The sequence below is a fragment of the Haemaphysalis longicornis genome, unplaced genomic scaffold (assembly GCF_048455015.1).
Source record: "Haemaphysalis longicornis isolate Haplotype H1 unplaced genomic scaffold, Haemaphysalis longicornis Haplotype H1 scaffold_2, whole genome shotgun sequence".
Taxonomy (NCBI): Eukaryota; Metazoa; Arthropoda; class Arachnida; order Ixodida; family Ixodidae; genus Haemaphysalis; species Haemaphysalis longicornis.
Window position 1 is genome coordinate 276,098,655 of NW_027526295.1, and position 22,676 is coordinate 276,121,330.

Consider the following 22,676-nt stretch of genomic DNA (forward strand, 5'->3'; position numbering starts at 1 on the left):
CCCCCCCCCCCCAGAGTTCTGTCGCGCCCGTTGGCGTCAACAGAAAACTCCCGCGAACAAGTAAAAGAACTCACTGCCACCGCCAGGAATCGAACCTGGAACGAATATAGAAACGGAGCGAGAACCCATTGTCTTACCGTTTGAGCAACGCGCCCACGCGTACACGGGAGAGACAGACGGTGCACTCACCAAGCACAGCTGCGGGTTTACCCCATGCGTTATCGCTGAATGCCACATGATAGCATCACGCGACCTCTCACGCCGCTCTGCGCTCTGCACACGGAACGTGTAGCGGCCGTGTCCGTACCTTGCGCATGCGCAAGGAGTTATAAAAATTAAAGGAAGCTCACACGAACGCATGGCATCTCACTTCGTCTCTGCCGCCGATCACATCGCCTCCGTCGACGGAGAAGTGAGATCGTGGACCACCGTGTTTGAGCTTCCTTTAATTTAGAAAAAAAAAGGAGTTTCAAATCATGTGCTTCACCAATACATCTCCACCAACTATCGTTCTTGAATCATCCATTGATTTAGCCTTAGCAAAGAATATCTCTTCGAAGTGCATTTCACTTGTCTCTGGTTTCACTCTGTGTAAAGCCACACGTGTGAATTCAAGTGGCATCGCAGGGGTAATCGTTGTGGCTGTCGTTTACAGCTTCGCTTTCCAACCACCTTCACATGGTGGATTGGCACGCATTTTTTTCGACCAAGCGCTTCACGTCGTTGACCCTGTGGTGGCGATTAACCATGTCTCGACACTTTTTTCCTTCTTCTTCGGGGGTCGGCGACCACGCAAAATATCCAAATGAGAAGAAGGGGAAGGGGGGCTAACTCTGTAGACAAAAAGAAATTCTTCTTGACTACAAGCAGCCTGTCATGACAAACACCTTGTGCAGTACATGTTCCATTTTCATCCAGGCTCCGTTACTGCTACCCAGAGACCAGATTGTAACAAATATCGCTATGACTAATATCTGTCGATGCCAACAAAAACACAATTCACACAGTTATTATAGAGTCTGACCCTTATTCGAGTTGCTTTTTGTGGACGTGTTCAGCTGATGTTCATTTCCACCTACTCATTTCTTACATGGAGCATTCTATTCAGTTTTCTCTTGACCAGTGTCCCTGCTAAAGCTTTTCCGCCCTTACCTTTGCCAGTTAATGTATTTATCAGAAATGCCGCATATTAAAAAGAGTAATAAAGTGTTATTTTTATTACTTATTTATTTTTATTTATTCATTTATTTATTTATTTATTTATTTATTTATTTATTTATTTATTTATTTATTTATTTATTTATTTATTTATTTATTTATTTATTTATTTATTTATTTATTTATTTATTTATTTATTTATTTATTTATTTATTTATTTATTTATTTATTTATTTTCCCGTAACTGTTCAGCAATGGTATGCATGTTACAAACGCATGTTACGAATGTTACATTGCACGGCATACGCCTATTACCTAGAAGTGGGCAATACCGCGTGCCCCATAGCAATTTGTGAAGTACGCTTTACAGGCAGTAGCCCCCGCATTGGTGAAAAGCTCGGCTGAAAAGCTCGGCACAGCATGTGCTGAAGTGTCATGTCTTCTAATAATTTTCTAACAAAAATGCCACCATTTTTTACGTCCACTTCTCTCCATTACTATTACTGAAAGTATTAGGCCAATCGCCCTCGTTAGGTCTATAGTAGGCCTAACTTTGTGTGCCCGTAACGCTGAGCCTTACGACGAGCCAGGCAGCGTCAAACCGATTGCACGTAAAGCTCTGCGTACCGGTTGACGACGTTAGAGCACAAAACGCAACGTTAGGCCCAACCCCAGGCCAGCACATACCCGCTTTCGCATCGCAAAGAAAAGCGGACGTTTGGCGGGAACGTGCTCTGCTACTCGCCTAATTGCGAATTCTGTCATCAGCATGCACAAATCCCATATGTGAGCCTCAGTATATGTGTTTAACGCTCGTTTCAAAGTTAAAGGCCACAACGAATTTGTGCATTCATGAGGTCTACATTCATCTCCGTACTCAGCAAACAACTTATGCTATAAGACAGCCTTTCGTAAATATCGGAAAGGTCCAGATTGCGAAAAGGCCGCCGCGCGATTCAGAAACTTTCGTTAAGGCACTTTTATCCAAGGCGCCCTTTACGGACCAAGTTAGGTTCCTGCAAACGATGCTGTAGCGCACGACGCGCTGATCCGGGTACGGCGTCTGGGCGGGACTTGACCCTTGCACCAACAGGGAAGAGCACCCCCGTGGCGCCGGCTCCCAAGAGCTCAGTTCAGCCAGCCCAGTCGGTGTCCAGTCCCCGTGGAAAATTTTAGGCTTAACATTGGAGCAGATATTTGATCACCGCTTGCTCTACTAGCGTGGATAAGAATCTCTTGCGCAAATTTTCCTGCACTATCATCTACTTGGGCATAAAACCGTGGGCCTGAAAATTAATATGCAGAAAACTACAGTAATGATCAATAACCTCGGGACAGCACAGCGGTTTGAGATACGTGGCGAGGAAGTGGAAGTGGTAAGCGAATATATCTACTTAGGCCAAGTCGTGACCCCGGATTCCAACCATGAGGCAGAGATAACCAGGAGGATAAGAATGGGGTGGAGTGCATTCGTCAGGCATTCTCAGATAATGAATGGTAGCCTACCATTGTCCCTAAAGAACAAAGTGTATGACAGCTGCATCTTACCGGTACTCACCTACGGGACAGAAACTTGGAGGCTCACTAAGAAGATTCATCTTAAATTGAGGACGACTCAGCGAGCAATGGAGCGGAAGTTGATAGGTGTAACATTAAGGGACTAGAAGAGAGCGAGTGGGTCAAGGAACAACAAACGCGTCTTAAGGACATATTAGTAGAAATTAAGAAGAAGAAATGGACATGGGCAGGGCATGTATTCAGAGGGCAAGATAACCGTTGGTCATTAAGGGTAACAGAGTGGATCCCGAAAGAAGACAAGCGTGGCAGGGGGCGGCAGAAAGTTAGATGGGCAGATGAGATCAAGAAGTTTGCGGGAATAAATTGGTCGCAGTTAGCACAGGACCGGAATAATTAGAGATTAATGGGTGAGGCCTTTGCCCTGCAGCGGGCGTAGATAGGCTGGTGATGATAACGATGGTCATCTCCTTTGCAGCATGAGTAGCTTGTCTATCATCAATGGCTGCATTCTGGCCAGCTGCGACAAACTAGCCGCACGTATACATGCGTCATTCCGTACGGGGAGACAGCGCCATAGTGCCGGCGCTGGCCGCATCGCGCCTAACTGTTCCAAACCAACTCGTCTAACTGTTCCAAAGAAATAATACTTGCAGTAGTGCTTCTAAATACAGAACCTAGGAGCAGTATTTCAGCAAAAGGGTCCGCACGTTCACGAGAAATGACTCTTTGCCACTTGTCTTCACATGGGCAAGTTCAATTTAATTTCTAAGTGGAAACTCTGACTTAAAATGGACGCTTAAGCATTTCACATGAACGCATTATCCTCATACTTACTTTCTCAAAGCGAATAAGTAACCTAAGTTTATGCTTACTCTTCTCATTTGTTCTGGGAACGCTCGCCATTTCGTCGGCAGTTCTTTTTTTTTTGCAACAAAACGCATGTAGGTACCCTTAGCGACACAGCTCACACATATAAAAAACATGAAAGCACGCTCCCGCTTCCATTGCAAGGCATCTCGACAGACTTGTTTAAGAAAGGGCACGCATGCGCATTCACGTTGCATATCGGTAGTGGGGAAGGATCGTGAGCACGCACTTCAAGATTCGTAAACACCGGCCCCCCACAGTCGGAGCCTGCGTGAGACCATCAACAAAACAAATGCTGCACCACTACTCAGTGACATGTGCGCGGAGCGGGCCGCCGCCTGCGCACGACATCGCCACCTGCCCCGCTTCACCTCGCACGCGCCACGGAGTCCGCAGAGCCGAACCGATCGTGTCCCCCCGTGGCGGAGGCGGTCGGCATCCGCGGCGCCATTGTCAGCGCAGCCGAATCTGTCTTCCCGCTCTTACGAAGAGCGGGACCCCGCGGATTCCGCGAACACGACAAGGTAATTTCTATATCAAGGGTATTTGTGGGTTGCGTAAGGCGACCATGCGCCGCAAATCTCGCCGATGCTAGGCGGCTTCTCTGCCCCTGCGGTGTGTGCAGGCGCTTCACGCTGCGTGAGCGCGTTCTCTATAAGCTGGCTTGTTTTTCCGCCGAGCAGATCCCATCTCGTTACGCGAGCCCCACGGGCGCCTGGTGCGATCGCGCATGCCGCGCAGTGAGCTTACAACTGCGTTTCCAGGGGTACTACGTCCTTAGGAGGTTTCAACCTAATCAAGGTTTACATCAGCCGCAAGTGCACCTGAACATTAAGTGCGTATATTTCTGAGAGAAAGCTGACGTGAAGTCGGAGCCGTCGAGCTGTTCAATGAATGAGGCTGAGAGTGAGGTTGAGGTTGCAAGGAATTGAGATCTGAGCGAGGTCGAAAATCCAAGCTGTCCTTGTGTGAAACCTTTTTCCTCCCCCTTATCTTGCCTTCAACTCGAAAGCATGCTCCCGGATAGTATTCTTACGGTATCACCATCATCACTATTGAAATGCTTATCGCCCTTATCACCTGCGCTTCACCATCATCGTTATAAACCTCTCTGGTCTTAGAGGGGACGCGATGACGTGGCGATACATCAGGAGCATCTTTGACTGCAACGTAATCTTGGCCAGCTCAAAACAGCATTCGACCTGCAGTAACCCGGTGTCAGTAAGAGAAAATACGCTACCGCTGCTTTTTTATTATTAAAATTCTTTACATACGGAAACATAACAAGTACTTAGCGGAATAAACGGCACCGGCACATATCTCAGTTTCATCTTACGTTTAATCATAACTCCAAACGTTGTTTTTTTTCTTTTTTGCAGCCTAATAACTGAATTTTGTTTACGAGTTAGCCGGATAACCTATTTATTTTTGTTGCATTTCACTAAAACAAATGCTAATATTCTTCTTTAAAATCTACTGGGGTACGCTGCCCCGCCGATGCAATGACCACTACAGCTTGCACTGACGCGCAAGACTTGAATGGCGAAGCTGTTGTAGGTGGGAATTGCAGGACACATAGTTAAATTTCAGTATTTTCGTGTATTTGCCTAGTCGCGGTGCCAGTAATCGTCGTCATGTGCATTGAAGAGGACACAGTCTTCTTGGTGGATGAAAAGTCATCCTCAGCACTGTAGGCTTCCACCAACTCTTCGTCATCTACTCGAGACAGCGGTGGCGGGATCTGCAAGTCGTCTTGGGAAGAATTGGCACACTCGTAGCCTCGTCTCCAATCATCCTTAATGGCTCCTAGAGAATTCGGCGGCCGCGGTGACCTCTCCCAAGTAGGGTGGCTTTTCTTCTGGAGTTTTTTTCTTTTTTTTACATGCGAGCAACTGTTTTTTTTTTTTTTTTGTTAGAGCAACTCCGCCAGCCGGAGACTCGGCGGTCACCGCGAGGCACCCGCTCACGAGCGTTCATTATTTTCCCGCTCCTCGGGGTTTTTGCCATTCTTTTTCTAATGGCACTGCGCGTGCCGGGGACGCTCGGTGGTCGCGGCGCGGCAGCGCGTGGCATTTTCTTTCTATTTCTTTCCGCGACGGCAAACGTACGGCTTGGAAAATAGCTCCTCTGTTAAAAATATAAGCTATTTCGCCAGTTCCATGATCCTACAAAAGGTGATTCACTGGCGCATTCTGCTCAGTGCTCATTACCAACACGGCTTAAATGTAGGAAAGAATCGTCAGAGCTACTAGGCATCGAAGCACCCCAGCCGCCAGGGCCATTCTTCGTCAACTTGATCACTCGATGGACAGGAAGCCTCCGCTCTACTAGCCGCCTCAACCATGGTAACAGACAGCCATCGTTGACCACGAGCCCATGCCCATAAATACAAGCGCAGCCCATACGACACGCCGCCAACGAGCAGCAGCGATTACAGAGCTCCAGCGTGACTACGCGCGGGTGCGCAGGATTTACACTGACGCAGCTCTTCAGAACAATCGGGTCGCCATAACGTGGCGCTGCAACAAGATGAGAACTAAAGGAGCCAAGGCTTCCCATGGTACACCACCTGAGAAGGAAGCCTAACTGAGGGCCTTACTACTAGCGACGGAAGAAGCCAACAGAATAGCCGTCACTAACTCAACTGAGGCAATAACACCTTTTTTTCTCTATACGGACTCCAAGGAACCCATAAGAGAATGTGGGAATAATAACACACGCAGCTGGACGGTCGCAATAATTCGTGAAGCTGAAAGAGATCTTCGACAGATCGGCCGCACTATTACGATTCATTGGGTCCCTGACCATAACGTGATACCGGGCATCGAGAAGGCACACAGTTCAGTACGGAAGACACTTTACAACACTGCTAATTGCCTAAGGTAGCCCTCGCGGTCGTCGGACGTATTCCGTGCTCTCCAAGCGTCGGCGCCTCCATCTTTGAAGCTTCCGCCTGATGAGTTCAAAGAGGCTGGGAACGAACTCGAGTATGAATACGAGGAAGCTACTGCCAAAGCACGTACTCAGCGATGTGCGGCGTTTTGTCTTCGGCTACCCGAAGAAGACGACCTTATCCCACGCGGTTATCAACGGTGGGCAAAGCTCACACTCCGAGGTATTCGGACGAACACTGCCGTAACGCCACAGATAATGACCCGTTTTTAACTACACTTCGGTGACGGTATCTGAAAACCATGTGGATCCTCTGACAGCCAATTCGCTGACCTCAACCACTTGCTGTGTAACTTCTCTGCCTTGCACGACCAGTGAACCCAAACGTGTGCTCTAATTTCACATCAAGTCAGGCCAAAAAACACTGCGGTAGTGGACCCGTTCAACGGGTCTACAGGGCTCAGGAGGATGGTCTTCGACGTTCTTCTCCACTTTATTCGAGAAGTCTGCATACAGGACCACTCTTAATTCAGACCCCCCCCCCCCCCCCACACACACACACACACGGATAGTAATCGTTTTAATAGTAAGTAATCAAGTTTAATAAACACATATTACAACAACAAACTTCGCACATAACATAACTGGAAGAAACAAGCCTCGATATGCCTACTCGTAAATACTTAACGGCTGCAAAAGAACGACCTGACTAGCATCCGACGTCATAAGCAAGACATCGTGGCAAAGTAAAATCTGCGGATAGAAATCTGCGGACGTCAACGTGGAAACGGCTATTCGTCTATGAAATCTGCAGTAAAAATTCTCAATTTCATACTCAATAAAGTGCGCTACCAGTATGGATCCAACATTACGGGCCTTAGTTCGTAGTTATGCCGTGAAAGGGTCTGCTGAATGGCTCACGGAAGACAAAAAGCAAAGCTCGCCCACTCAGCACCGTGCCTTTCGCCGCGGATATTGCGCCCCACGAGGAATACCATGCCGTATTAACGGTGCCTACCGTTACGAAACGTTTATTGCGCGCAGCATACCCGGCATGATTTGTTGCTGCACCCTAACTGTGTGTTCTTCCTCCACAACACCCGAATTTAGAAAGCAGTGTAGCCATAACTGGAACGCGTGCATAAAATATTGCTTCTGCTCACACATAAACTACACGAAAACACAACACTTCCATGAGTGTGTCCAATAAAGTAAGACGTCCCCCATTGGCACCAGTGAACGCACATATAGCCTTCGCAACTTGAGAGTACTCGTCGGTACTATAAACACTTCGTACTTTTAGCGAACAAAAATTTCGGTTCAACTAAGATACAGATCAACAGCGTCAGCTTCCAAAATTTTTATCCTATACTACAAATTGACATTGACCTTGGTCTTGCAGTCCACGACGCATACAAGCAATTTTCTTGCCGTGCACAAGACGTAAACGGCAATGCCCGGCAGCTCTTGAATTACGTAGGGTTCGTGCACAAAAGCGCCCACACTCCCGTCGAGGAGCCACTTAAAGGAAAAATCAAATCATAGCCCATGGAACGGCGGGCGACCCCAATTCGCTTTAGTCCACGCAAGGCTATAGAAGTTTATAGCCTCTAAAAAGGGGATGGTTACTCGGTTTAATTTGGAATGCGTTACGTCCAGGCCACATTTGCCACCTCTGACTCCATTTCTCATCTTTGCACTTGCTCAAAATGCCGCGTACATGTCCACGGGTGCTTACTAGTTTTAAACTTTCAGGACTGCAAACACTGGGCGAACGATAAGACGATCGTTCGGGCAGCATGGAAGCGATGGACATTGCTGCATTCGAATTGTCGTTCGCGCTTTCCAAGCACAAAAAGAAATTTTTGTACTTCAGAAACGTGAGTGGGGACCACAAAAGTGTATTGTGCAACCCTTCCAAGATTTTTACGGAGCGATGGCAGAAATATTATTGTTGACACCTATGCCAAGTTTAGACATTATGCACAACATCAGCCTCAGCCAAGAAGTTCTTTGGATCACATTTAGAAATTGGCCAGACTAATTTGGCGTCCTTTTCGTCGCGACGAAGCGCACATAAACCTCAGTGCCACGTAAGAGCAGCTTAAAAATAACTCACCGTAAAAACGATATAATATATTTGTTAGCCTAGCATTCAACATGTCAGCATTCCTTTTTCCTTTCCCGCTTTTTCCTTTTGCTCAAAAGAAAAAAGAACATTCCTAATTTCACAAGCACAAACTAAAACACCAGCACAAAACAGTCAATACGAAGCACACTATACACAGCCAGGAGCTAGCCAGCATTGAACGAGCCTTGACATAAAAAGTTTGTGCACCTTGCTTGGTCATACAGGAATTTATTTTAACCGGCAAGAAAAGCTCTTTTGTTTCGTTTTCGGGTGCCTGATGGCACAGGGAAATGCAGGTATTCAGCCAGGGCACACCAGGTGCAATTTTTAGAGGCATGTTAGCGATAGTAAGCTAGACATCTCTGATCAAGCCTCTTTTCTTCCACACATCAAGTGACCCTGCCCAGAACAAAATCATCTGATCCAAATACCAGACGTCTGGCGCCAGCACATTTCAATTCGTCGTCTTCCAAAAAACGTGCGTCCGGAGCTCCATCAGGGCCGACGGGAAGCCCGAAGCCAAGCGCAACAACGAATTTACGGCAGCCGTCCCGACGTGGCCTATACTGACGCAGCCTGCTACGACGACAGGATCATGTTGGCTGTAGCAACAAACAAAAATGCCCTGATAACGTGCGCGTCACTCCGGACGTCTTCGGCGAGGGAAGCAGAAGGAGTAGCCATCGCCCTAGCCATCCCCCAATGCTCTGCAAGGACTGTAATCACAGACTCCCAAGCAGCTTGCCGGAGCTTTTTGTCGGGACGGGTCGCTCCCATGGCACTCCGGGAGCGTCAGGGGCATCACCCAAAACCCCAAGTCAAGATCGTGTGAACCCCTGCCCACTCCTCATTGACGGGTAACAATTCCGCCCATCCACAGGCTCGGGACCTGGCCCACCGAGCTACTGCGTTTTCGGCAGCCCCCTCACCTCTCCTAACCTATCAAGAAGTCACCCAGTATTACAGGACGACAAGACAGACACTGCCATGCTCTCGAACATCATTTAGCAAAAGTGAAGAAGTGCCGCTGAAACAAATCCAAACAGCCACTTTAGTATACAATGTAAAAATGAATTTATTGTTCCCGACACAGTACGCACCCGAATAAAAATTCTGTGATCAAATGGGTACGCTCCACCATATCAGTGTGGACTGCAAGAAAAACCCCGACCTACCACCCTTCCAAATGCCTTTTCCCCAGAGCAGTGGGAGATGCTGTTGTCTAGCGGTCGCCTGGAGGACCAAGCACTCCTTGTAATCCGGGCTACGACGGTGCGGTTAACACAAGACTTCCTGAACCAGTGATCCCCTCCTACTTTTACAGCTCAATAAATGTTTCATCTCTCTCTCTCTTTTCTTGTCAATTCATGCAGAAAAAAAGGGACTACACCATGTGGGGCGCTTAGCATAAGCATTTCACAAATGGTATCAAACATTATCGAGACGCTTTCACGTGTCGAACATCTTGAGGGGCAGCGCAGAAGACAAAAACAAAGGTGAAGGAAGTAGACAGAACGGTGCAGAACTCACAACTAATTTTCATCGAAAGGCAAAGAACGTATGCTTAAATACTATGACCAACACCCACGTATGCTGCCATTGACGACGCTATCCTCAGTACATAAGCAAAACAAGATGACAACACGCACAATGCGTGTGAACTGATCATGCCCTGTGTTGGTTTTCGAAGGGGTGAATGTGCATCTTTGAACTGCTCCTGAAAGTAAAAAAAAATCAGTTTTCACGCCTTTGGGTAATTGGTGTAAGGTGTAAACGGTATTTTAAGCGACATTTTTGCCGACTAAAATGCGGCTTAAAATATCGCTTACGTCAAACACCGCCTAAATGCCGGTAACATACAGCGCTATCTTTTTATCCGCGCCAAACAGAAATCCACGGACGGGGTAAGACGCGTACTTGTTTCTGCACTCAATGTTCCTGCAAGTCGCAGTCAATACTTTTTGCTATGTCGCATATGCATTTTTCGCAAGCCGCAGCATCCACTACAAGCCTAAGCGGCGACTCAGTTTTTGACGCTGTTCACAAGGCAGCGTTTCCGTAAACAGCGAAATCTGTCAGCTGAGGAGGATTTCATAAAAACATGATCAAAGTCTACAGCCCTGACGTAAACTCTTACGAAAAGAACAAAACAACAGAACAGAACAAAAGAACAATACTTTCTTGTGAAGCGAACGCACCGACACTGCAACGAAGTCACTCATTGTGTTCAACGAAGGAAGTAGGCGAGACAAGAAAGAAACGAAGCAAGGGCTGCATTACGGAAAAACGATGGATAACAATGGATGGGCCGCGCCGCGGGTCTCGCACCGCACGTGTTCTACCGTGTTCGTTATTCAGGCCGCGCGTCCGGCAAAGCAGCCCTGCACACTTCCTTTCCAGGTCGCCTAGAGTTGTGTGCCATGGCTTTGGCTTTGTGCGTGCGTGCGTGCGTGCGTGCGTGCGTGCGTGCGTGCGTAGATGGGCAGAGACGGGTGGGTGATTTTTTACAACAATGACAGCAACAAGAGCAAAGCAAACCTTTATATCCGGTATCTCATGACTTACGGCGAGGTAAATATATCACTGCTGTATACAATACGTCGCACGTGCTTACTTTTAGATGCGACGCATCTCATTCACTCGCCTTGTCCCTCCATACGGCGTCGTCGTCCGTCCGCACCCCTCCCCCTACACTATAAAAAAATAATAGTTAGCGCCGTCCGGTTTCGATCCCACGAACCTGTGGGCGGAACGCGAGGTACATGGTGCTCTTTCCACTGCGCCACAAAACCAAGACAGAATCAAATGCTACGAACGCGCCTTATATCCTTGTCTCATTCTAACTACGTCAAGAAGCTACTGATACAACGCATGATGGGGCAATGATTAACACTTGCAATAAAAGAAAAGAAGCTCCCACTTACAGCAACAATGATGGAGTAAAGGTCGTTGCGACAGCGAAGCCCCAAGCATACCACTTAGAGAGATTGCCCAAGATTGGCCAATAAAACATAATAATAATCATAAAACATAATAATCATACGCGTTCCCGACACGTTTCACACGATTTCAGAATCAATCCAACGGAAACAGCAAGTGAACCCCACGATGCGTCGTATCTACACAGGGTTCCCCTCGCGGGGAGGTGGGCGCAATTTTTTTATGGCGCTATTTTGCCGCGGGGCATCAAAGGAATGGAAAGATAAAAAAATGAAGAGACGAGATGCAAGCGGCTTCGTGCACTACAGAATGCCGTATAGACCAGTCTAGCTATCAAGTCCAACCGCTGCTTGTAAGGAGGACCATGCGTCCCCCGATAAATATCGGGCGGACGTCCTGGGCGATGTCCTAGAGCTACCACGTGCCGGATTCGGGCTGTTTGGAGCCCTGGACATGTTACCAGGAGGTGATCCAATGTCGCATCTTCAGCGGAAGTAGGGCAGTAGGGGCAGGTCGCATAAGTCACTGCAAGTGTAGAAGTCCATGTTACACGATCAGCAGGCGTCAGTGCAACGCCCAGGCGAATTCTCCGGAGCGTGACCTCCTCACGGCGGGTTAAGCCGCCAGGAAAGTCAGACCCACGCGGAGGAAGAAGGGCACGCGTGGAGCGCGAAGATACTCTTTTTTTTATTATTAGAAGAGCGTCCTCCAGGGACAGCTGCAGAAGAGGGAGCGGTTACATATCTTGCGGAGGATGAGCAGCCAAGTCGGCCTCGACGTGGGTGGGCGTGCTACGGCGGGTCCATACGATGCGAACAGGGCACGGTAACGCTTTCAGTATTCGGTGCACATCTCATCTAATGCCCAACGTGCTGTCTACACGCCGTATCTTTCGCGTAGCCTATGTTGCATCTGTGAAGAAAGATGATCAGGCAAGACAGTGGGGCAAAACAAAGACAAAGGCCTAGGGCACACAAGCCATCAAGAATGGCGACGAGCTCTGCCAAAACCGAAGGAAGTGGATGCCTCCGTTACATAAGTGCATGCCTGGTTTACAGACGACATAGCAGGGCAAACTAGGCTCGTGTGGATGATGCCATTGTCCACCCCTGCATCCACATGGGCTTGCAGGCCATCTGGTGTGTCGATATGGAGGGGTGGGTTGGTCTGCTGCCCTGGGCGAATACTTTTTATGCGTCCGCCGGGCCGGTTGTCGGTGGACTGTGGACGTTGCCATGATGGCGGCTCAGCTGGACGTGGTATCAGAGGTGATGCGGGGTCATAGTAATGCGCTAGTACGGCGGCGGCAGGAATCGATTTAATTTTTAGAAGACGAGCCGATCGACGCTGGCGTACAAGTTCGTCCGGTGTTTTAATTTGTGCATCCGCTTGAAGGGCCGGAATGCATGTCATGCGAGGAAGGCCGGTGATCATTCACATTGCTTCCCTTCTTGCGGTTTTCAAACTGTCCCAGTCACGCAAAGTGAGATGCTGGAACGAGGCTTGATAGACGATACGAGGATGAAAGATTGCCCGCACTAGTGCACGCAGGACACTGGAGCAGGCACCCCCTGACTTCTGGCCGGTGCGGCGGAACAAGTGTAGCATGCTGGCAACTTTTCGTCGAGTGGAGCGGACCCATGAAGCTGCCGAACCTGCTACGTTTATTTCCAACCCCAATACACGCATATGTTTACCATTCAAAGACAGGCATATTGGTGTCTGCGACAACCGGCGTCAGCCCCTACGATTGGTGACTGACATAAAGGAAGTCTTTGTAGGGGATAGATTCAATCCAACAATTTAGCACCACCATGAAGTAATGTCCAAGGCAGTTTGCAGACCTGCTTGTTGGCGGTGCAGTTCAATTACTTCTGGAGAAAAACGATATGGGACGCTTCGGGTGCGGCTTTGACGCAGGGTGCTGCTTCGGCTGACCACGCCAGTCGAGTGCCTCATTCCGATGGACCTGGCGCTCCAAAGCAAGACGACCAAGGAAGCCATCCAGAGCCTCCACAGGCTCCTCCTCGAGACCAAGCGTTCTTTCCTCGACGTCCGCTCGACGGAGACAATCATGAAGGTTCTCAAGGGCAAGATGAAAACGGTGAGCGCGCTCACTTCGTCTTGCGAATAAGCATGCGCTGTGTACCGTTTCGTCTGGAGCACCACATAAGTGAGCAAACGCTCCCTCCTGGAAAGGCAGACGCAGCAGCTCACGAAATTGAGCGCGTTAACTTGACTGGGACAATCCGGTGAGGAGGAGAACGAATGTCGGTGAATGTCGGTGCCCGTTGCAATTTATGGTGAAGCGAACCCAGCTCAACATCCTGTATCCGCATCCGGTAGCAAAAAAAACTTCTTGCTCCAGTCGGTAGCGAGGAATTCCGTCGTGCTGTTGTAGTGCTATATGACTCCCCAGGTTTTGTCTTTGCTTAGTAAGATGCAGAGAGAGAGAGAGAGAGAGAGAGAGAGAGTAATTTCTGTTTGTGTCGGGAGATTTTCGTACACTCCACAACAAGCCAGCAGCACAATAGCAGCTTCAAAAAAAAAAAGAGCATGCATATGCCTGCTTTTGGCTCTCTATCACAATTATATCATTCACTGATCATTTTATGTCTGTTGTCCTCAGGTGCGCCTAGCGGAGAAGCTTGGGAACCTATGGGTTAGTAACTACATGTTCGGCCTGAATTCATGCAATGCGATTTCTTGCTCGTCGCATGCATGACTGGTTGGCATGAAAATATGCGGCGCACGCCCCCAAATAATCGATCAACCGATTCCCCTCCATGCGTGGAGTTTTTAACTAGGCTGCTTATTTACGCGACATTGAGCTTTCTCGTCATTCACTACAAAAGCTTTTTTGTTGTTGTCATAAACTGTCTTTACACTCACAACTTAATACACTTCTGGTGCACGTAATCTGAAAACTTCCTTCGTTCTTCACTGCCAGTGAGCTTCAGAAGCTTTTGTTTTGTTTTCTGCAGCAGGCACAAGCAAATATTGGACGCCACGCTATCTGAGAGTTAACCTTACGGCCTTTGCCGTTTTTTTATCCTAAAATTAGAGTTTGATATAAGTACGTATCGCCATCGGGTCCCACAATAAAATATTGTGCTTAAAAACAATCAGATCTTAAAGTTAGAGCACAGTCGACTATTCGAAGTCCAGATACGGCTGCCGGAGCACGTACGGTTTCCTCGAGCAGTACAATGTCGATAAATCGGAAAGGTTATTTCCTTTTAAACTCGCTAAGCCTTGTTTCTTCTGCTACATGTCGTTACAAATTAATTAAGTAAATTCTAAAAGCTATGTGCAGTAGATGTATAGCGCGAGGCGTTTTGCGCAGGACATCACACCTTCGCTGTAGGGTGGCAAGCGTTATAGTAGCCCTGGCGCGCACTCTGTGGATGAGACTTACAAATATTACATTTTCATCCGACCATTTTGGTGCTACACTCGTATTTTAATAATATAGTCAAAAGAAAATGAACATGATGTTTCGTAACTATTCCCTTTTGGGGAACGTACATAGGCACGCGAATAGCGAGGCTTGTTTCTGTCACGTCACCGTTGAAACAGATTACTTATCGACAAAAGTTTCTGAGGAATAAAGTAGGAACCTCCTGGTACAATACTGTGTTTCTGAAGTGTGCAGACAGAAAGCTTGTGCCATAGTTATCTATGTATTTACGAGAGCATGATAAATTAGGTCAGCAATCATTACGATAACGGAAGTTTTAAAGTTCTACATCTCCAGCCTGCAAACAATACCCTAAATTAAACCAGCGCGTTATTTTCTGATAAAAAAGTGTCCAATGGAAACAAAACGTCAGCAAAATTTTCAAGCACTTAAAAAACCTTATTGCAAAGCGCGCAAAAAAGAAGTTTTGCATACTTGCGGGCATGAGTTATTAGATGTGAAGCTATTGGCCCATTTTCATATGCAAACAAGACTAGTCATACCTTCAAAAAGTGACACCAAGTTCTGTGTGGGCACATTAAGCTTCATTTTGCTTACTGTCTGTCCTGAAATCTAGGCCCAGTGTACATTTGCTGAAAATTATTGTCTAGCATTTCTGATAAACCCATGCAACTTGGAGAGACATCGTTCAATGCCAAGGCCAAGTATTCCTTTTTGTGTAGCATAACAGCAGAATGAGGTGCACGTTGCGACTGAAAATAGTGATAGAGATGGGGAAGAGGGAAGGTTGCAGCCGTGAAGATTAAGCGTTGCGTAACGAGTGTAGTGGCGGACGGACGGCGGCGGAGGCGAAAGCGAGAACTGTGTGTTTTGTCCCGGGGAAAGGATCAGGAGCCAAAAGATCTGACCGAAAACGACCTCGAAGGCCTGAGCAATTCGCTAGTTCTGATGCGGAACCTGCTGCACGTGCCGGAGAAGAGCGAGTCGTCGCGCTTCGGAATCACCGAGAACACGTACGAGGACTGCTTGAGCATCCACAACAAGCTCATCTGGTAAGACCTCCGGGGTGCGGGTCTGGGCTTGCTCGCGAGGCACTGTGACGAGAAAATAGTGCTCCCGACTCTCTTTCTATACGAAAGCTAGGTACCTTGCTTTATTGGTGCGAAAGCATTACATGGCTTGTTGAGCGCTGAGGCAAGCGTCAGCGTCCATCGGCGTCTGTAAAAGCGAAACAGCTATTTGGGAAGCGTTCCATAGCCCGAGGAGTTTCACAGCCGGATGGGTTCCGTAGCGCAAGCTTCAATTCGGCAGTAGTACTCCGCAGATGGTGAGAGCCGAAGAACATAGTCGAGCGAGCAAATAAATAAGAAGTTAAATGTGCCATCGTCATTAACTCTCCCATTACACGGCTGGAGAAACGAGCGGCGGCGCAACGCATAGGCAACGTATCAAAGTCATTGGAAAGCGCTAAAGGGACCCTGCAACACGTTGGATAAGCGCTTTCACTCTTTCCTTCACGTCTGAAAGCACTGCGAAAGCTACAGCTATCGCCAGCACGGAGTGGCACTGCGTTAATTCCTCATCGCACCAGATACGCCCTCCATTTCTGCTTTGTTTTTGTGGATTTCATTTTAAAGTGGCCATCGAAGGCGTTCATTGCTGAAACTGATGGAAAACCGGCCAACAGCCGCTACATGGCCTTAGTGACGCAATTTGAGCCGTCGAAGAATGTCAAGACCAGAAAAGAGAGGAAAATTTTTTGAGCGATTTTACAAGTTATCTTATGGGCATAGAGCAGTAATTATTGGTTGATGTACTTTGCGACCCCCTAATCTAAGTACTGAGTGCGTTGGGTGACTATGTTTTGCATTTCGCATTTCGCGTTTTGCAAGTATTGAAGATTTGAAAAAACGTTGAAAAAAGTGTTACAGGGTCCCTTTAAGGCGGATCGCAAAGTTCCCCAAACGGCAAGATTACAAAGAACTTCCATAAGGCGAGGCAAAAGCAGGGTGCCTTAGACGTTCAACAGAACATTCATGCTTTCGCATTCACAATTTATAAGAAGTGCTGGTTGTGCTCAGACTATCCCCGATGTCAGTTTGTTGGAAGTCATTGCTCCGTGTTTGTCCTCCTTACTTCGTCCTCATCTGTGTTAGTGCTATTTTCCCGTTACAGTTGGTAAGATGTTTCCGATAGCCCCATGCCTCGCTTTCAGCCGCCATCGGCTTACAGAATGCGTGTGTCTCAACTTGTTGCTTTTGTCCTCCTTTCTTCCGTTTCGGAAAAATAAAGGAACCTCTTCGTGCACGGACTTGACGGCGTGCTCATTCTCATGCTGAACAGCGTCTACAAGGTGAGACCTCGTTTTTGTCGTATTTCTGGACACCATCCTCCCGGTACCTGTCTTCTTCCTGTGGCATCGTACTGGCTTCCGATTGGAATAAATGCATTTATTTGCAGCAGTAGTGGGGAATGCAGGCGCCTCAAGTAAAAAAAATGTTAACATTGCAAAAAAAAAAAGATTGTGCAGAGAACATGCAACAACGACATAACATTAACAAGCGTAATTGTACCAAGACGCTGTGCTATTGACCGGCAAATATTACCAAACAAGGCTTAGCTGTGGACACAACGATCCACGAAGCGCTGCGGTACAGTAGAGTCCAAACCACAATAACCAAATGGCACAAGCAAGTTCTGATGCGACATATAAAAGCGCAATGCCAAAGAAACCCCGCACGTTTTGGTAAACGAACCAGCTGTCGTAGGCGGACAAAAAGGCAGCCGTTCTCGGCCAAATAGCAAGCGACAGCACACAGCCACTCCCTCCCTTGAGATTCGGTGCGAGGCCAGATACCGTTTCAGTGCTCACTGCTACTACCAGCACTGCATACGGCAATCAGTAATAAGCCGACAGTGTCTGTGGTGCTAGCTCGGCAGTAAACAAAGATGAGTTCAGCGACATTTTGCGGTGCAGTGACGTGCCAGCGCTACGCGCATGCACATAACTGTTTGTCTAAGAAAGTCATCCCTATCCCTAAACGTACGATACGTAAAAAAAAACTAACAAAGGGAACACACGTATCCATAAGCATCATTGCAATCTATTGCTAAACTTTAGATATACGAGGTCCCTGAATGTGGTTATCATGAGATGCTCTCGTTTAAAAAAAAGGAAAGCCATTTCAATGAGGTGAATTGGAGATGCAGCGCTCGAGCGTGAGGAGCGCATATTTGTTACTTTTTGTTATCCTTTAGGGCAAGATTGGTTGGTGCTCTACCTCTTAAAATCGCGTCTGTCGCTCCGTCGGATAGTGAAGCTTGTCATTCAAGGCCCCCCATAGTGAACGAATTCCGTGCGACCAAGAAAGGGCATTGCTAGTCAACGCACTGATGTCGTCGAGCAATAGCATCAGCAAGGCACAGAGGCTGCGGTATGCGCGTATAAACGGCGCGTTAACTGCACAGGATTCGCAGAGGACGACAGAAATATCCTGGTTTCGGCTTACGCGGCCTCATCCCCTTGTGTTTGGACAGCGCATTGCCTCTATCACCTTTGCTGTATAGCCGTAAGCTGAGAGAACGGAAGGATCAAGGACCTTGACCGATATCCGTGCTCCGTGTCGTGCTCGTCGAAGAAACAACAGCGTTAACGACGCGAAGCTCAACGTGCGTCCGTTGATGAAGTGATTAGTTGTAGTCTATCCAGTGTTATTACAAAAAAATAAAATTACGTCATTAATTAGTAGTTACGTGAGAAGTAAGAATTTACACCTGTACATATTTGGCATCCATGGGCACCGCACCAAGCATTCAAACATAATGCTTGCGTAGCCTCTTAATATCACCGTCACCCGTTGGTCTCAAATGGCTTGTCGATTACGCATTTTTTTATTTGTGTTGTGTCGCGGCATAAGTTGGATGTTCTCAACTCCACAGGTGAACTGGGCCGTCGTCGTGGCCCAAATCATAGCGCTTCTCTATAAGGACCAGGTGAGTCACAGATTCTCCGCATGTTTGATCAGTGGCTGCCGGAACGATCATTAAAAGAAACCTTAGGCGTATCTGTTTAGGCAGCATCGGCGTAATGACCCCATTCATGTCCTCGTCAAGGCCTGGCCTTAACTGAGAAGTTTATAAAAAGTGAAAGATCATACATTTTTATCATTTGTATTCAATAGTGGTTTTTCAAAGGACCATCATCATAAACAGTGTTGTAGTCCCACTGCAGTACGAAGGCTTTCGCAACAAACCGAGCTATTCCTAAAGATTCCTAAGATATTTAACCGGCTTTTGGCCGACAGGTTGTCATCTCCTCAGTTCATTGAGCTCTCTACAAAATGACTTGATGCACTTCAAGGTCTAACACATCCGCTAAACAGGTCGTCTTGTTGATGTCGACATAAACCGAAATCTATGGCAGGAGTACCTTCCTCCTGTCAATAAATTGGACAATGAAAGTTATGTGAAATTTATGTGCGTCCAGCGAGTTTCTTTCTCGCAAATCGAAGCAAAAATACAACGTATCAATGTTCTAAGATAACATAAAGCATGTTTCTTTAGGCCATGGAAGCGTGGCTACTTGGGCAGACCGTGGTGCTCTATGGTGCTCGCAAACCCCATCCGCAGGACGTGGGAAATTTGCAGCACCTGATCTCAAACTCGACCTCGACGTCGGAGAGCTCGGAGGACGACATCGAGAGCAACACGTCCAAGCACTCGGTGCACCATGCCAGCAGCAATGACTCGATGCAGACGAGCCAGCCTTGCGGGGGCGGCACCTCCGCTGGCACCAAGGCCTTGTCCTGCAGCGGCTGCGTCGGCAGCGCGGTCGTCACGTGCGGCAGTATGGCTGACAAGGCCGCTGGCAACCACCCCCTGTCTACTGCCGGGGACTCGGGCTACTGCCAGTCGGACTTCACCAGCTCATCCAACAACAGCCGTTCGTTCTCGCCCCGCGACAAGGGGGAACTGAGCAGAGACCAGTCGACATCCAGCGGACGTGCCAGCGCAGACAACATGTCTTCTTCCAACGGCCAATCATCATCGTCGGACGAAGACGATCAGGTCAGTAAGCATAGAGAACTTGGACGTGGTTTCTGGCGTCGCAGGTCTAAGGTTCACTTGCGAGCATAGTGCTCCGAGCATACAGTTGCGTAGTTCCTGCGCAGCTCTTTCTTGGATTGCTCCATTATGCATACAACAGAATGCCCAGTACTGCGCAGCTATGGTACTCTGAACCATGAAGGGTCTCTCGCTTTCCATCTCTTTTTATTTTGCTAAAAACCCCTAGTATAGCAAGAGGACCTTTCAGCCGACTAACATCTACTGTACACAACGTACGCTTAAGCACCGCTTTACAGCGGTGCTAAAACTATAATTTGTGATGGCTTTTGCTTTTAGTGGCTGTAGAAATTGACACAAACGTTGCATTTCATTCGCCAGCTGGAGAGCTAGCTCATAAAATGCGACTTAAATGCGACATGCAAAATCGCCAAGTTCGGTGGTACGTTGCTCTCCTCTCGCTAGGTGAAGGAGCACATAAAGGACCCACACCACAAGGCGTCAGCCAAACACCGGGCGATGCACTCCGCCGACAGTCCCTCCGGCAGTGACTCTTCGAACGAGGACGAGCTACTGGCTCGCTCCAAGCAGCGCAGCCTGGTGGCAATGTCTCGCAAGAGCAAGAGTCAACTCAAAGGCGGGAAGTGCACCCCTTCCGTGTGCCTCGAGGCCGCCTTCGCGTCGCTCGAGTCCCGATCCACGCTCCGGGACCCCGTGTGGGACCGCAAGAAGACCCTGGTCCTCCTGGACGTCTCGGCGCACGTCCCTTCCAACGATGACATCAGGTAGACGATCTGGCCTTGAGGGGCCCGCACTGCCATTGTCTAGCACTTAGACAAAGAGGCTTGTCGTTTTCGACAACCACGGTGCCCGCTCTTATCTGAAGTAAGTTTTGTTTGCGCAAAATCCAATTACGGCTGGCAAGTTTATTATACTTGTAAGCACCACACAGATAAGAGCAATCTTATGCTGTCTTTTGGTCAATTCCAGCTTTCAGAACAGTTGGTTGTAGACTGAGAAATCTGTAATGAATGAATCAATGTGCACGCAGCATTACTTCGCAGTGATGTCTTGTTGTACTTGTTGCGAATGTTTGCCACGCAAACACCCCTGAAACGAGAAACCTCCGACGCGGCAAGCAGGTAGGTCACATATGTATATTTTTACAAACACACTACAACAATCGCATCCTTGCTTATGTTCTGGTCACATCTGAACCGATCTCTTAGATCACCTGTTACAGATTGGCTAAATGGGAAGATAATTTCCAGTTACCTTTTTTTTATTGAAAAGGTAGCAGCCCGCAAGATGAACAAAAAAACTGAATGTTTGCACATATTAGCTCAACATGAAGTTAAAACAAGTTCTTTTTTCAGACATGATGTCATTACTCAAGGATTAAGGTGGTTCTACTTTTTATAGAGTTATTATGGCTTGACGACTCATTCAAGCTTACTCTACACACAGGTTCAGTCATGTGCCCTTCTGAACAAAGGTAGAGAAAGGCCGATTGGAGCTAATTGATTTGCTATGCTACCATCTAGAAGCAATTCGATGTGCATATATGATTAAAGATCTCTTACACTCCCTTGAACCACGGCCAACGCTACTCCACATCTTAGTTTACGTTGTCCGCATGCGATAATGACGTGCAGTATCTAAAGAATACTACTGCTGTTGCTGTCACCACTGGTAAATATCGCATGCGGGCGTTTTCAATCCTCTCATGCCGGTTGGGTTAGTGTCACTACATAACATTACAGAGTATCGGCACTCTTTTCTCCTATTGTTCTGTGCCGCCTCCATCATCACTGGTCAATTCGCATCACGTGACATTTGTTTACACTTCGACGGTTCATGGGCGCTGCCATTTTGTTGCTTGTGCATTTTCAGTCGCTAAGCTGTGGTATCTAGACTTAGCTTCTACTCCCTGCTCTGCGGCTGCGCGCGACTGACGTTCCGGGGCCCTATTCTCGACTGCACAAATTCCTGGGAAATTCGCCATGTTGTTTTGCGTAAGCACAACGTAAGCAATCAGTGACGTGATGCACGTATAGCTCTGATGATATGCAGTGTAATTTGGCGCTTCATTCATAAAGATCTCAACTAAGGTATCAAATAATGCTTATAAAAGGTAAAAAAAAAGCCTCGACATGTATCATAAAAATTTAGAAGGTAGCTGAGGGTGGCAATGGAAACACATTTATGCAGGTCAAAATTGGCGTCAACACTACAAGGCGATCGAGTAACGTTGATCCAAAAGTGAGCGATAGGAAGGGGATGTTGAGCTAAAGAATACCACACAATATTTTTACCGTATCTGTTTATTTCTTTCAATCGCTTTTACTAACATAGTTAAGCTCTCTCCTTTAATGCAAGCTTTGTTGTGTTATCGCCTTCCCGGCCACCACCACCGCCATGATATCGTCTGCTGCTAGTTACAAGTTTATGGCATGATCACAGAGAAAGACAGCCGCGACCGTCGCTTGTATGACACATAAGAGCAGCGAAGCGCTACGCCTGATAACCGCGGAGCTTACCGATGTCGCCGATTCACTCATTCGTCACACTCGACTTCAATCAGCGCTGTAATGAACAAAAGAGTCGCTTTTCTTTGTTATTTTTCTCTTGAGTTCGATCATGTGACCCAGCAGCTTACTAGGAGGAGCGTGGATAAATAACATG

At 47.6% G+C, this 22,676-nt stretch overlaps 1 protein-coding gene across 1 annotated transcript in view; it reads left to right on the top strand.

Annotated features, from left to right (window-relative positions):
• Nucleotides 1-22,676, top strand: part of Tim (timeless) — a 60,267-nt gene that overhangs the window by 18,867 nt on the left and 18,724 nt on the right. Inside the window, exons 3-9 of the mRNA XM_077700720.1 lie at nucleotides 13,427-13,610; nucleotides 14,136-14,168; nucleotides 15,813-15,979; nucleotides 17,220-17,280; nucleotides 18,867-18,920; nucleotides 19,557-19,994; nucleotides 20,457-20,776. Of these exons, the coding sequence (XP_077556846.1) occupies nucleotides 13,470-13,610; nucleotides 14,136-14,168; nucleotides 15,813-15,979; nucleotides 17,220-17,280; nucleotides 18,867-18,920; nucleotides 19,557-19,994; nucleotides 20,457-20,776 (1,214 nt within the window). The 5' untranslated portion in view covers nucleotides 13,427-13,469. The remainder of the gene's footprint in view (nucleotides 1-13,426; nucleotides 13,611-14,135; nucleotides 14,169-15,812; nucleotides 15,980-17,219; nucleotides 17,281-18,866; nucleotides 18,921-19,556; nucleotides 19,995-20,456; nucleotides 20,777-22,676) is intronic.